At 31.8% G+C, this 14,131-nt stretch overlaps 1 protein-coding gene across 5 annotated transcripts in view; it reads left to right on the top strand.

The window, feature by feature from the left end:
* Positions 1-14,131, top strand: part of LOC118184315 (xaa-Pro aminopeptidase 1-like) — a 203,265-nt gene that overhangs the window by 64,550 nt on the left and 124,584 nt on the right. For all 5 annotated transcript variants that reach the window (XR_015038763.1, XM_085808549.1, XM_085808552.1 and 2 more), the window contains one exon: positions 6,240-6,303. Coding sequence is in view for 4 of the 5 variants with exons in the window: in XM_085808549.1 (XP_085664675.1) it covers positions 6,240-6,303 (64 nt within the window). In the remaining variant the exon portion in view is untranslated. The remainder of the gene's footprint in view (positions 1-6,239; positions 6,304-14,131) is intronic.

Genomic DNA, 14,131 nt, shown 5'->3' with positions numbered 1-14,131 from the left:
AAAATGCTGTAATAATAACAACCTGCAAAAAATAATGAGCTGGATCAATTCAAGAAGTTAAGGAACAGCACAATATGCTATATTAACTGAAATTCCTTGTAAATAATAAAATATAATTTTAGCCTAGCTTAACAGTGTTTGCTATACGTTATTGGCTATGGTATTATGAGATTGGCGAAGGAAGGAAAAGTTGTTCCGCTATATTTTGTCTTGCTTCTATTACGCACTAAGTCAATTAAGCTTGAATTTTATTATACTTACATCTATTTCTTGCACATGCTTAAGGCTTATGAGAGCTCTGAATAAATAAATTCTCACATATACTTAAGCCTTAAGCCTTATTGAGGGCCGGCACTAGATATTGTATCGCCTGATGCAGTCTCTGTGTGTCGTAAATTCTGCAACTCGGCACGGCCATACGAGCCCCGGTGCTGGTTCTGGGTTTATGCGAATGACAAATCAGTTATTCTTAATTCAAATAGCCCTAAATGTAATCTTTGGGTCTCTGAGTATCGTCAACAAAATCTATTTTTAGCATACGGAAAGAAATTTTTGGTAAATTTTTCCTCATCAACATTTTTTAGCACATTTAACTTAAATGTGTACCGTATTTGACGGCATATAAGACGCACCCTTATTTAGACGGCCACACACAAGGAAAAAAGTTTCAATATCGTGGTTTCTTTTAGTTCTCACGTTTTGTAAAAGCCAAATAAACATTTATTGAATGTAATTACCTTCACATATAAGATGCAGGTAACTTTTTTGAGACCAAATTTAGGGAAAAAATGTGCGTCTTATATGCCGTCAAATACGGAATTCATCGCCAAGCGTAATGCAACATAAAAGGTTACCATACTCCTTTATTATTTAATTACTAACAGAAAAAATTGTTTAGGCATCGCTACATGAGTCATTACTTAAGTTCTCATGTTTTGACAAACATACCATGATAAAAGGAGAGTATTATTATTATTATTATTAATTTGCTCTTAAAGATCATTTGTAAACTGGAATAATTTCACGCTTAGTAATAAGTGTATAATCAATTAATTGGCTTCTGGATCACAGGTGATTGCTTGTAGAGGAATAATTTGTGCAAGTAAAACCTTAAACCATGTGCACAAGCAAAACCTAAAATCACAACCATACATCAATGGACATGACCAAAAGTGTTTATAACCCTAAATAGAAACTATTAAATATGAAACAAAAAGGACAAATACATTATTAAACGGATAAAATAAATGAAAACTTAATTTTATTGTATCTTATGAAGGAGAGTAGATGGCATAAGTAGAAAATGGTGAAGGAGATATTAATGTTTACATGCAAATTTCCCATCTTTTAAATCATGAGGTAACTAACTGCCTTTTATGGCACATCACCTCTTAGCTTTTTTTTGTTTCTAAGTGCCACTCAGTTCAGCTTCAGATAGTGTGAGCTATATACATCAGTTATACAAAATATAGTAATAATTCTACTTAAAATGTGTCTCATGTAATTTTTTATTACCAATGTTTTAAAATATATCTAAATTGTGACATGGCATTGTCACTAAAAATGGCTATGCTGTAGCTTGCTACTGCGTTTTCAGGCTAGTATTACGTGAAAATTTTTATCCCACTTTGCACAAATTTCAGGGAACTAGGACAATTTTTTTTCTTATCCACACTTGCCTTTTGTTGCTGTTTTCGAAGTTGTTCTTTCTGAGCTCATTTTCTAATGCCCTCTAATAACTTGTCCACATCTTCATTGTTAACTTTCTAGCTATTAGATTTCCTGGCAGAATCAGTATTGTAGATAATAAAAAACATCTGATGTATCAAACTACTCAGTGTCTCTGCCAGCAACTTAATATGGCTGCAATTTTCTTGAAGCTGAATTTATGATCCTGTAAGTGAGTTGTTGCCAGGCTTTGTAAATAAGAATTGTAAAAACACTGAAAAATATTAAAATGATGTTTACACTTTCAAAAAATCATGTTGCTGACTTCACCATTTTATAACTCGAGATATATTTATCTTCCGAGGTCTTTTCTGTTGAGATAATTTGTTCAAGAAGTAAGGTGTTCATGATCTGATGTTCCACTGTATAATACAATTTTAGCTTTTATTTAAAGAAAAAGATTTTGATCCTGAACATTTTAACACTAATTTTATTTCTGTGAAATATTTATTTTTAGAATATTTCATTAAATTTCTTTGTAAATATATGATTTGTTATCATTTAAGCCTACAAGTATATATGCTGTTATTTTCTTTAGCGAGAAAGTGTATTAGGTTACCTCTAAAGAAGAAGCTATAAATATTGTTTAACAAATTGAGAGATTTATGAAAATCCAGGCTTCAGTCATAAATTGCCATTAGTAATGAAATAATTTTATTGTACACTGGTGTCTGAAATGATTTTTTATGTACATAAAATATGTAATGAAGTAACTAATCAAGCTGATTTATTTTTATTGCATAAATAAAAGACAAAATTAGTTAAACCTGTTATCAAACTGGATCTGAAATGTAAATATGTCATGGCATCCTCCAGAGTTAATGCAAGTGCTTTCATAAAGTACATTTACCTATGAACTTCTGGAGTTCAGATTTTGATTTCAGTGTTTAGCTAATCAAAACAGTTTTTTATGGCAGCATAGAACCATTTGTTAGTCTTTGAGGTAGCTGTCTGCTGTTTAGAAGTAGGACAAATACTCCAGTGTAGAAAGTGTAGACTTGGTCTTTTAGAAACAAATTTTAAATTTACACTCACTTCCAAAAGTTAAGCATAGAGAGGAAAATGCTAATTTCCCGAAGCCAATCAGAATTGAAGAGGATGCAATTCGCTGCAGAGGTAAATGGAAGTATGCAAATATGTTAGGTAACAGCCAATCCGCGCTTTCATGTCAAGAAATATGCAAAAAAGGCAGTCTTGTAAGAAGCCAGCTTTATTAAGGGTTACAGAAAATGATTGTGCTGTTAGAAGGTGTTTAAAACTTTCGTACAATTTGTCATCAAGACATACGTGTTTCTATGACTTTCAGAAAACGAATGGAAGATTCTGAGCACTGGCGAGCTGTTGGGCGCATTAAAGCAGGACAGTCGATCACAGATGTTGCTCTGTTTTTTTCGCCGTTCATCATTCTGTAATTTCATGTTTCTGAAAACGTGAAATTACAGAAGTCCAAAGCCCCGCAGCCAGTCACCCAAGGGTTACAATCCCCCATGGAAGATTGATATATTGCTATTGTAGCCAAGCAGAATCTCAGAGCGACCTCCACACGTGTGACATCTATGGTTACAGCATCCATTAGTAAAGCAATATCTGCAGCTACTGTACGCCGAAGATTACATATGAGTGGACTGTATGCCCGGGTACCTTGAGTTTGTGTTCCTCTATTCGTCCATTCAAGAGGGGCACGATTACATTGATGCCGGGAACATGTCAATTAGAATGTGTCTTGACTGGGGCAATGCCATGTTTACTGATGCGTCAAGATTTGCTCTGGAGCTAGATGACAAGCGTATAAGAAATATGGCGTGAACAACGAACACGCAATCAGTCCTGAAACATCACCGAACATCATGCATTCCGAGGCGGAAGCATTATGGTGTGGGGAGGGATTTCATTAGGATACTGCACTGACCTTCGCATCTTTAAACGGGGTTCTTTCACGGCTGTCTGGTATCGAGATGAAGTCCTAGAACCCATTGTGAGATTGTACTCTGCAGCAGTTGGCCCTACTTTTGTTTTAATAGATGATAACGCACGCCCCATAGAGCTGACATCGTCGATGACTACCTGGAGAGTGAAGGGATTGTGCATATGGCGTGGCCAGCATATTCGTCCGACCAGCATATTCGTCCCATTGAAAATGTTTGGGATGCTGTCAGCCGTGCTGTACCTTCATGTTTCCCACCTCCAGCCACTCTTATTGAGCTGGAAACTGCCAACACCTTCTTAAACAGAAGCCCAACTACGAGATCGTGACGTCACAAACTGGCGGCTGACAATCGCCATTGGTTACCTACTACTTACCTTTAAAATATATATGTTATTAAAGCTTTACTAACAAGATGGTGTTTTCTAGTGATGTAGGTACATATTATTTTTCTTTTTTTTTTACTTTATCTATATGTAAATATATATATATATATATATAGAGAGAGAGAGAGAGAGAGAGATATGAAAATATGTATTTTCAATTCATTCGCGGATATAATATTGAAAACCTCTTCATATGCGCAAAGTATATTATATTCTATTAATTTTTTTATGGTCTTATATTGTATGTTTACAGTTAAAATAATGCTTTAAAGTACTGGTTGACTTTTGATAAGTAACAGTAAGGAAATGTTAGAATCTCCCTCTATACTAATAATATTCAAGTCACTTAACTGCATAAAAAATATATAGGAAGGATGTATGGAAATATTTTTAAGGATATTAGAAGCTTTTAAATTTTAGCAGGGTAGATTTATAAGCACAAAAGCTTCCATTAAAGAAACTAATTCCATATACACAAGTTGAATTACAATTCTTTCTTATTTTTATTCTTAAATAGCAAGGTGTTAGCCGAGGTTTCCAATCCTCGTTACAAGAGTGTATGTGGTAGAGCCTAATTATGTCAGGAAAAGTGCTATGACTAAATAGGATACCAGATGGCCCTTGCATTAACACTCCATCCCTCCCTCCTTCCCGTATTGAAATTCACAATTTTTAAATAAATTTTCCTCTGCTGTCAATTTACCAAGTATTTTAATAATATTCTCAAAATTCTTATTACATTCAAATTGTAGATTTTTTCTTACAAATTAACATTAAATAAAAAATTTTCGGTAAAGTTTTGTGCTCTGACTGGCATCTGTATCTGTGCAATTAAACTTTTATGCCATGAACAAAAATTAAGTTTCTCAAAATAAAATTTAAAGTAACCTTTTTTCATCATTAAAAGTTTGAATTTTTCTTTTCTTTCCACCTTGTTTGGACAATGAGTCATTAATTTTTTTACAGTAATTCTTAAGGAAGATGTTTGTGGCTACATGCACATTTTCTGACGTATGAAGTTAAAGTTACAAGTTATAAAATTTATCAAAAGTAAAAAATTGGAGATTTTAAAAAGTAAGTGAATATTTAGCATACAATTCGATACATAATTATTAACCATACAATTCGATACATAATTATTAACCATACAATTCGATACATAATTATACTTATTGATACATTGTTACACAATATTATACATAATGTATACTATAGAAATGAAATTCCTTAATATTAACGTATCCATTCTTTTAAATACAGAAGCAATTACCTTAATAAATTTAAAGTTAGGCTTAACTTACCCGAGAATACTTGGAAATGCTAAAATTTTCTCGTGGTATCGATTTTAACCATCTATGTAGAGTATCTTGTTGCTTAGGAAATCTATATACAGACACCTTAGGACCGTCAGTATAATTTCCTCGGCATAACGGCACACAGCACTTTAAAGGCAGAATGGAAATCGAAAAAAATATCAGTATTAAATTAAGACTTGGTTCACTAACACGCCTTCTCACGACCAAGGACGAAATTCCCCTAACTTGCTAATGCCATCTAGATGGCCTTGGTTTAGGGGCGATCTTTCGCACCCCACTGAGAAAGGCCAACAGTTTGTGACGTCACTAAACTACGAGCCTTCAGTAGGGAGGCTTGTATTTAAGAAGGTGTTGAAACTGCTCTACAAGAAGAATGGCTATTGCTTAATTCTGCTGTGGTTGACCACCTAATTGAAAGCATGGTCACAAGGTGTAAACTTTGTATACAGATGAGGGAGGATCACATACCCTATTAATGTCCTTTTTTTTTCATTTTATGCTGTTTATTTTCACTTTATACATAATTTAGGTTATACAGATTTAGCACTAGATAAGTCTGTTTAAGTCTCCAGTATGTCATTATCTGATAACTTAAAAAAATTAATATTGGTTTTATTTCTGTATATAATTATTAATTTTGTTTTATGCATAAATATATATGCTACTTTCCTGCCGAATTTTGTGTCAATCAAAGCAGTATTTGTTGATTTTTTTGCATTTTACATCTTCGTGCTTAACTTTTGGAAGTGAGTGTATTTTGTTGTAGCTAATTTTATTTTATTGAACACATGAAACATGTTTAAAGAAGTACTTTCATTCATTTAGTCAAATTTTAAATTAGGTGCAATATTATGCCATCTCTGAAATGTTTTATCTTTTCTTTAGAGTGAATACCTTGCACCATGTGACAGACGTCGAGCTTTTATCTCAGGATTTACTGGTACAACAGGTATAATGTTTTATACTGCTTTATATTTAAATCTTCGCAGCTGAAGTAAAGTCAAAATTTTGTCAAAATTTAAACTAAAACTTGTTGTGTTTTTTTTTTTTTTTTTTTTTTTCATTAATTGTGATCCAGATATTTCAAGAAAAATGCATTAATCAGAATTCTTTGCTTTTATAATGGTTTTTGTATTGAGATTTTCATTTTAGTGGGCTACTTCTTAGTCTTGTCACTCTTTTCATCAGTTTATTTTCTGATATTCTGGTGTTCATGATCTCGATGGTTTTAAAGTAACCGATGTTGTCTATTTATTGTAATTGGTTGTCCTCATTAATTTGCAGTTTTGTATTTTTTTTATGTATTATTTGTGTGTGCATGATATCAGATTTGATTTTTACTGTGAATTTTTTCTCTTCAGGACATTTGTCTTAGCCTTTGAAAACTGATGTACAGTGAAATTTTGATGGATTTTATTGGCAATGAATTTTTTACCATTGATGATGAATGAAATTTTCTCTGTCAAATTAGCCTTTATGGAGATTTTGTTTTATCTTTTTAACTATGCAGTTTGTTTCACAACAATCAGTGTTAATAAGAAATTTTATTTTGGTTACATCAGGTTTAGCACTAGATGTTTATCCAAAATATTGCAATCCAAGTCATTAATTTAAGTAAGGTAGCATGAGATCATTCATAGAATGTAATTTTTACTTAATTTCTTTTGCTCTTATATTAACTTTCAATCAAACTTTACTGTTATTTATGCTTTACAGTATATATCTGATACAATAAACTAATTAAAGAGTGATGCTGCACTTTTATTTTTCTTACAAGTGATGTATTGTAATGAATAACCTGTGACATAGCTATAAAACAGTTGTAGAAACATTAGGTATTTTTGGAAGCAAGAGAGATGAAAAATTAGCAAACTTTCCTGCCGAATTTTGTGTCAATCAAAGGAATCGAAGTTGCCAGGAATCGAACCACGGACCTCTGGAATACCGGCCCAGTGTGCAGAACCACTACACCAAGAAGGCGGGAGAAATACCTTATACTGTTAAAACTTATCAGAAAATTCATTTCTTTCAACCAATATCATCTTTTTCTTTGCTTTTTTACATCACTAACTTTTCACAGTCCATCTCTATTGTTTCAAATATACGAAACTGCGTTTCATAAAGTGTATCTGTTTTGGTCACTTGTTGAGTTTAATTTGGTAATGAAAGCATTATGTCTAGTAATGAAGCTTATAGCAAATGTTTCTTAAATATTTGTGATGCTTAATATTTGTGTAGTTTATGTATATGCTTGTGCTGAAATTTTATCCTTACAGTGTTATCTCTGAATTATTAAAAAATAAATAATTTAAGGGAGAATTTCATTCTTGAAAGGGGTTTAAATAACTGTGAACTACTGCAGTTATGCAAACCTTTCTGAATCAGGCATAAACTATATCTATTAACACTTAGCCTGTCGATTCTACAAATACCTTTAAAACTGTCACCAATTTTGGACCGAGCTTCCCTTAAAATGTCGGGAAAATAACCCTAAACCTCTGAAAAATGCCAGCTACTGCTATTGTTATTTCTTTCCCCTCCCTGAATACTAGATCAAATGTTCCAGCTGCAAGTAAGATGGATTACTACCGTAAATATTAGTACCTGTAGATTTGAGTTGTCAAGAAAGTTGCAAATGACTATAATAGCTTCTCCATGATGACCGTCTGAATGCCGCAGGGTGAATACTATCTTAAAAGTTCTCTTTCCTAAAAGTCTCTTATTTTGAAACAACTTGATTTTAAAATTTACCTGCTCTTCTTTTATTATTATTATTATTCATGTTTAATCTAAGTTACCTAAATCTCTGGGTCATTGATTATCATCTGAATTTCAATGCAGATTGGTTAAACTGCTATTAATAAAATTCATATTAAAACTATCTGGTGCAATATGCATTCCTTCTGTGAGATTGCTGAAACCTTTGAAAAGCAATCTTTATAGTTCCATTACATTTGATATTATTTCTAATTTTCCATGTTTTTGTCATAAATTAGAAATGCATTTACATGCAGATAATAATTATTTTACATAATTTCTTTTTACTTAAGTATTACCTATAGTTTAAGATATTTAGCATAATATTTGAATAATTACTATGAAAAATATTTGTTTTATTATTTCTTCCAAATTGAATCAACTTAACTTGATGTGACTTTTAAACTTGCTTTTTAGAGAAACTCTGTTAAATATGAAGGAAATTTCAAAATTTTAACTTTTAAGGCATATTTAATGCTGAAATTTACTTAGTTTTTAAAACGGATGTTTTTTTCTGAAAAGATTTTGTTTTTTGAATGAACGATATATACTTAATATATACCAAATATGTTCTTTTAAGTAAAGTTAATTATTCAGCAAGATAAGATTTGGTAACTGAATATCTTAATTTCAAGAGCGGAACAAGATTTTCATGATTATACCTGGATAGCTAGCTGATTTGAAAAAGAGATGGGTTTCAAATGTGACTTTTTCATCTGATTTATGAAAACAAAAAATTAGGTGATTTCAGGATATAGCATAAACATTTGTTTTAAATATCTTCTCAATCTCAAAGAAATTAAATTTGCCCTAGGTATAAATAAATAATAATTCAAAAGGAAGTATTGTTTCTGCTTTTTCTTTAGCAATAATTTCAAGATTTTTTTAATAAAAACATTATGGTATTAACTTTTAAACACCTGATCTGTTTTTAAGAGCAATAAACAAAACATTTAGGAGATATTTAAGGGCTGAAATGGTGATAATATGTGTCAAATTTGCATTTCACTTTTTTATATACATTCAAGATATTCTGAAAGGGAATTTTAACCTGAAATAGGTTTTCTTTATGGATTTTCAGTTGATCATAAATTTATTGACTGAATCTTAAAATTCTTGCCTTCCCGTCCTTGAAACACCAGTACACTTTGTCTGAAATAGGATTAAAAACATTATCCTATAACAGAAAGCTGAAAAGGAAAGATGACACATAGTTAATAAGAAACAATGCAATGTTGTTATTTTATTAGCTTACAATATAGTTGTTCAGTATTGTATTTTTGTAAATAAAGGGTATTATTGTACATTTTGTAAAAAATAAGTAAGCATTATATTTAATAATTATTAATTATTTAATAAGTCATTATAAGAATATAATTCAATATTTTTTGTGGAATATATTTTTTTAGGATATTTTTTTCCCTAGGAATCCCAGCATTCAATTGTTTGAAGCATTAAGTCCTAAGAAATTGTCTTGTTTCAACACAGAATTAATTATTCACATAAAATCCCTAACCAAAGAAAATGCCTTGCAAGGGTGTATTATAAAACAACAGTTTTATTATAATAAATATTTTTATTTTAATACTAATAATAATTTACAAATATTTTAGTTTACTATAGTGAAAAAGAATACTGGATGTTGATGTTTGTTCTGGATTTGTCACTATCAACCAAACAAGTTAGCGGCTTGGTGTCTTTATACTTTTCCCCATGTTAATCCAATCCAATTTCATTTTGAAAATTTTTCAAGAAGGTATTCTCTTAAAACAGATAGTCCAGGACTATTTTAACAACTGTAAAAAATAAACTCTGAATATATTTCGTTATATGACAACACGAGCAAAATGATTTTCTCTGCAAAAACATATGCAGCAGCACTGCTTATCGGCCGCCATTGACTATATCGCTCTTATTCTTTGCAGTACTTTTTTTCTTTTTGTCAGTAAAATGCACTATTTATAATCTGTCATTTTATTTTATTCTTCTATTATGTAAGTAACCAACTTAAAATACATATTTCATAAGCTGAAAGCCCAATAGAGCACGAGCGGTAAGATAGTTGAGCATGGTAAATTCTAGCAGCTGCACGGGTTGTATAGCGAATTACCAGCCTCTTTCCCTCAAAAAGTCTCTTCTTTTAGGCAAGTAACCCCTGTCTGCTTTACCATAATCAAAAATCGTAAGCTTAGAAACCTTTTATCCTAGATGAAATGGATTGACGATAATAAATTTTCTGTTCGATGTATGGAATTAGCATCCTTGTTTGTTTCTTTCTATTCAAAACCGTTTAGCGCATGTTACCTTATTATTAAAAAGGGTTCAAATTGGTTTTTAGCTTAAACATTATTTTCAGTATTAAACATAACACCAATTAAATCAATAGTATTCAATTTTAATCGTAGAAATAATCATAAATACAATGCACACAAAAGCGGCAGTAGAATCGTCATAAATATAATGTACACAAAAGTGGCAGTAGAATAAATTTATATGAAATTTTATATCATAAAAATTTAGATTAGAATTGTTGACAGCACTTGAAGATTATATGCCTAAAAGGAGTTGCGTCTCATAAAGAATGTTTAAAGGGAAAGAATTCGTATTACATTCACATGAGGGAAAACCAAGAAACCTCCCCTGCAATAAACCCATTTGCCGAGATTTGAATTCCTTCAAATTACCAGTCTTTAGCAAGCTCACCGATCTTAGTGCTCAGAGCTCACTCATATTTAAAAAATTGCTTATGTGTTATAAGAAAAGGGGAACAGAAAAATTTAGAAAAATATAATAAGAGGACAATAAAAATTTAATTCACTTAAAAGAGCATCTTTTTTTTGGGGGGGGGGGATGTACAGAAGATAGAAACGTGTTTTCAGCTGAGTTCATTCATCAGAGAAAAACTTTGCATATAAAGCTGTTTTTTGAAATGTTTCACTATACAAGTAATACAAAATGCAGCATAGAAATTTTTTTTTCTCAAATGCACCTAAATGCATGCATTATCCTTTCCTGGATTTGAAGAACTCGCAGAGAGAGTAGAAATATTAACAAATTTTGTCTGACTGATTGCTTTGGGAACAAGTAGCCTTTCGGTCACTCAAGCTCTGACACATTTAAATGCGAACGGTTCTCAGAAGCTATTCGAGCAAACAAGGGCCAGCGATTTTAGTTATACCTCATTACAAAGCAGAAGATATAAGTGCCGTCTGCTATGTTAGAGAAAAGACCTTTTGTGGTGAAATCTGTCAATGCCTACATCAAGAGTTGGGCTGTTATCAGTTGATCTATATCCACAAAGAAATACCACAGAAACGTGAGCTCAAAAAGACCAGTTTTATACTTCTAAATAGTTTCAGTCTGACAGCAAGATTTAAAAAAAAAAAAAAAAAAAAATTAAGCTGTTTTCAATATAGAAAAAAAAAAAATAAGCTAATTTAAATTGTTTTTCACAGAATCAAGTAGGAAGATAAAATATTATTTTCTTAATATATATATATTTCCTCAGAAATTATTTTACGAGTAATGTTTTTCAAGTTACGAAAATCTCAGCTAAGTTCATGTATTTTCAAATCAGATATGTTTAATGTATATGAATTTACTAAACAATCGCACTTTCAAACATAAAAAATATACAGAAAAATGAAATAAATTTGAAAATAATGCAATTTAGGAATTAGTGTATTAGAAATAAATAAAAATTTGTTTTGATCTCACTTTTTACGTTATATGCATTTATTTTAGTTTTGCAATGTGTATTTTTTTCGGTATATGCATTTATTAGCCTTTGTCGTCATATTTTGTCCGATTATTTGAATATAGCAAAGCAAACGGGATCTGTCTGTCTAAGAATAGCAAGTCGCCATGGTGGGCTTCTAAGTCAAACTCACTCATATCCATGTGACACATGGGAAAACTATGAAATCCAACCTTGCAGACAACTTGTTCGTTTGGGTTTCAGTGCAAGTGGAACTAGTAGTAATCAGCGGTCTTAGCTAAGTGGGCCATTTTTTGGGGTCTAATAGAATTTGAAAACCTGATAAATCGTATTTAATAAACATAATATTAGTAAACGAACCAGATTTATAAAACAAAAATAAAATGCTTATATCGGACATAACTATATCTCGATATAACACATAATTACACTGATAAAGTGGAGTCTTATATCACTGAATTCAAATACTAAAGGGAATATACATTAATTGTATATATAGAAAAATTGTAGCAAATTTCGCTGGGAATGTCTGTCGGCAAAATCCTTATTATATACATCCTTATTTTTAATTCATCTCATATCTCGTATTTTTACTTTTACCTCAAAACACATTTAATTTACAAATAACTTTATTTTTTATTTAAATTTAATAACTTTTTTCCCCTTGATCTTTTCCGTTATAGGATAACATGAGCGAAACAATTTTCTCTATACAAATATATGCGCTAGTAAGAAAATGCACTTCGACAGCAACTCATTTCGATGATGGTAAAAATTTTCTAAACATAAGAAATTTGTTACTTAAATTAATTTTTTCATTAAATAAAAAACGAAACAGAATGAGACATTATTAAAAATGTTTCATTGACATTTCGTATTCTGAAAACAAGAACATTGTTATAAAAGGAACAGCATATTTCATGTAACGGGGCCCAACTTTGACGCATAAATTTTTAAACACAAAATATTTTAAACATGCTATGCTGTAATCGTTTTGTTTATTTGATTATGGCAAATCACTCGAGGATTATTTACATAAGGGGAAGGATGTTTTCGTGGAGGACTTTCTAAGGGGAACCGTCTTGTGTACACGTTACACATGAGAAAGACACAAAAACATCCATGTAGTTTCATCTCTTTCGCCGGGCTTCGAACCCCGGATAGAACTACCAATATTCCATTGTGGGCTCGCTTGGATAACGGAAAAGATCAAAATCTCATAACAGACGCAAAATGATAGCCTGTATAATACAAAGTTATTGCCATTTCAATAAAGTGACTTCGCGATATTGTATTTTATTTAGCTCATGACAAAATACACGAGGACTGTTTGGTAGTTTGACCTCGATTCAGACCCCTGTGAACTGGCTCACCACATCTGCATTTTCTTGAATTTACCTATATGTAACACCGGAACGAGATAGTTTCCCTTAGAAAGTCGTTCACGAAAGCATACCCTCTTTAGACAGATCGCCCTTCGCGAGCTTAATATAACAATCCGAATGTATTCCCAAGCGAGGACTCGTATTCAGAGCACGTCTTTGTGAAGGACTTTTTAAATGAGATTGGCTTATGTTCACATTAAATATAGGCAGCAAAAATCCACGCAAACTGCCATGTAGCCAGCCCATTCGCCGGGATTTAAACTCGCTTCAAAGTGCCAGTTTCTACTAGGTCGCTGCGGACTTTCGTTGGATCTTTATAAAAATGCTTTGCAGAGTAATCGCGAACACACAGTTATTGGTTTTTAATTTGGTTTGGTTTTATGTGATTACGGCAAAGCCTCGAGGGCTATCTGCTTAAAAGGAGGGATGCTTTTGTGGAGGACTTTCTAAGGGATACTGGCTCGTATACACATTACACGTGGGGAAAATCCCGAAAGCGCCCTTGCAGCCAGCCTGTTCGAGGATTCGAACCTAAGACCAAATTACGAGTGTTTTAGCGACGTTTACTGATCGGCCGCTGGTAGGCCACAATTATTGAGAACCAATGGATTAATTAAGTTAGGAATTTAATAACTTTCATTCAAAGTGCTGCTAGCATTGGCATTTGGAGAGGTTATTTTCTAACAAAATTCTTTTAATGTAATTAATTTAATTCGTTAGCTAATTGTTCCTCTGACTAATTTTTGTGCGCATTATATACCTTCCATACATTAACTTACACTCCATTAGTTTTAAGCGATTTCATACCGGTAGATTTCTTTCCAAAAATGTTCCAAGAAATGCATATCTCCCCCCCCCCCCAAGATTTAAAAACTAATTTGTATTTCAAATCTTAATAATAAAATTTTTAAAAACAA

The sequence above is a fragment of the Stegodyphus dumicola genome, chromosome X1 (assembly GCF_044657685.1).
Source record: "Stegodyphus dumicola isolate Sdum_Otavi_A_Nest chromosome X1, ASM4465768v1".
Lineage (NCBI taxonomy): Eukaryota > Metazoa > Arthropoda > Arachnida > Araneae > Eresidae > Stegodyphus > Stegodyphus dumicola.
Note: the sequence above shows the minus strand (reverse complement) of the source record. Positions and strands in the feature narration are given on the sequence as shown.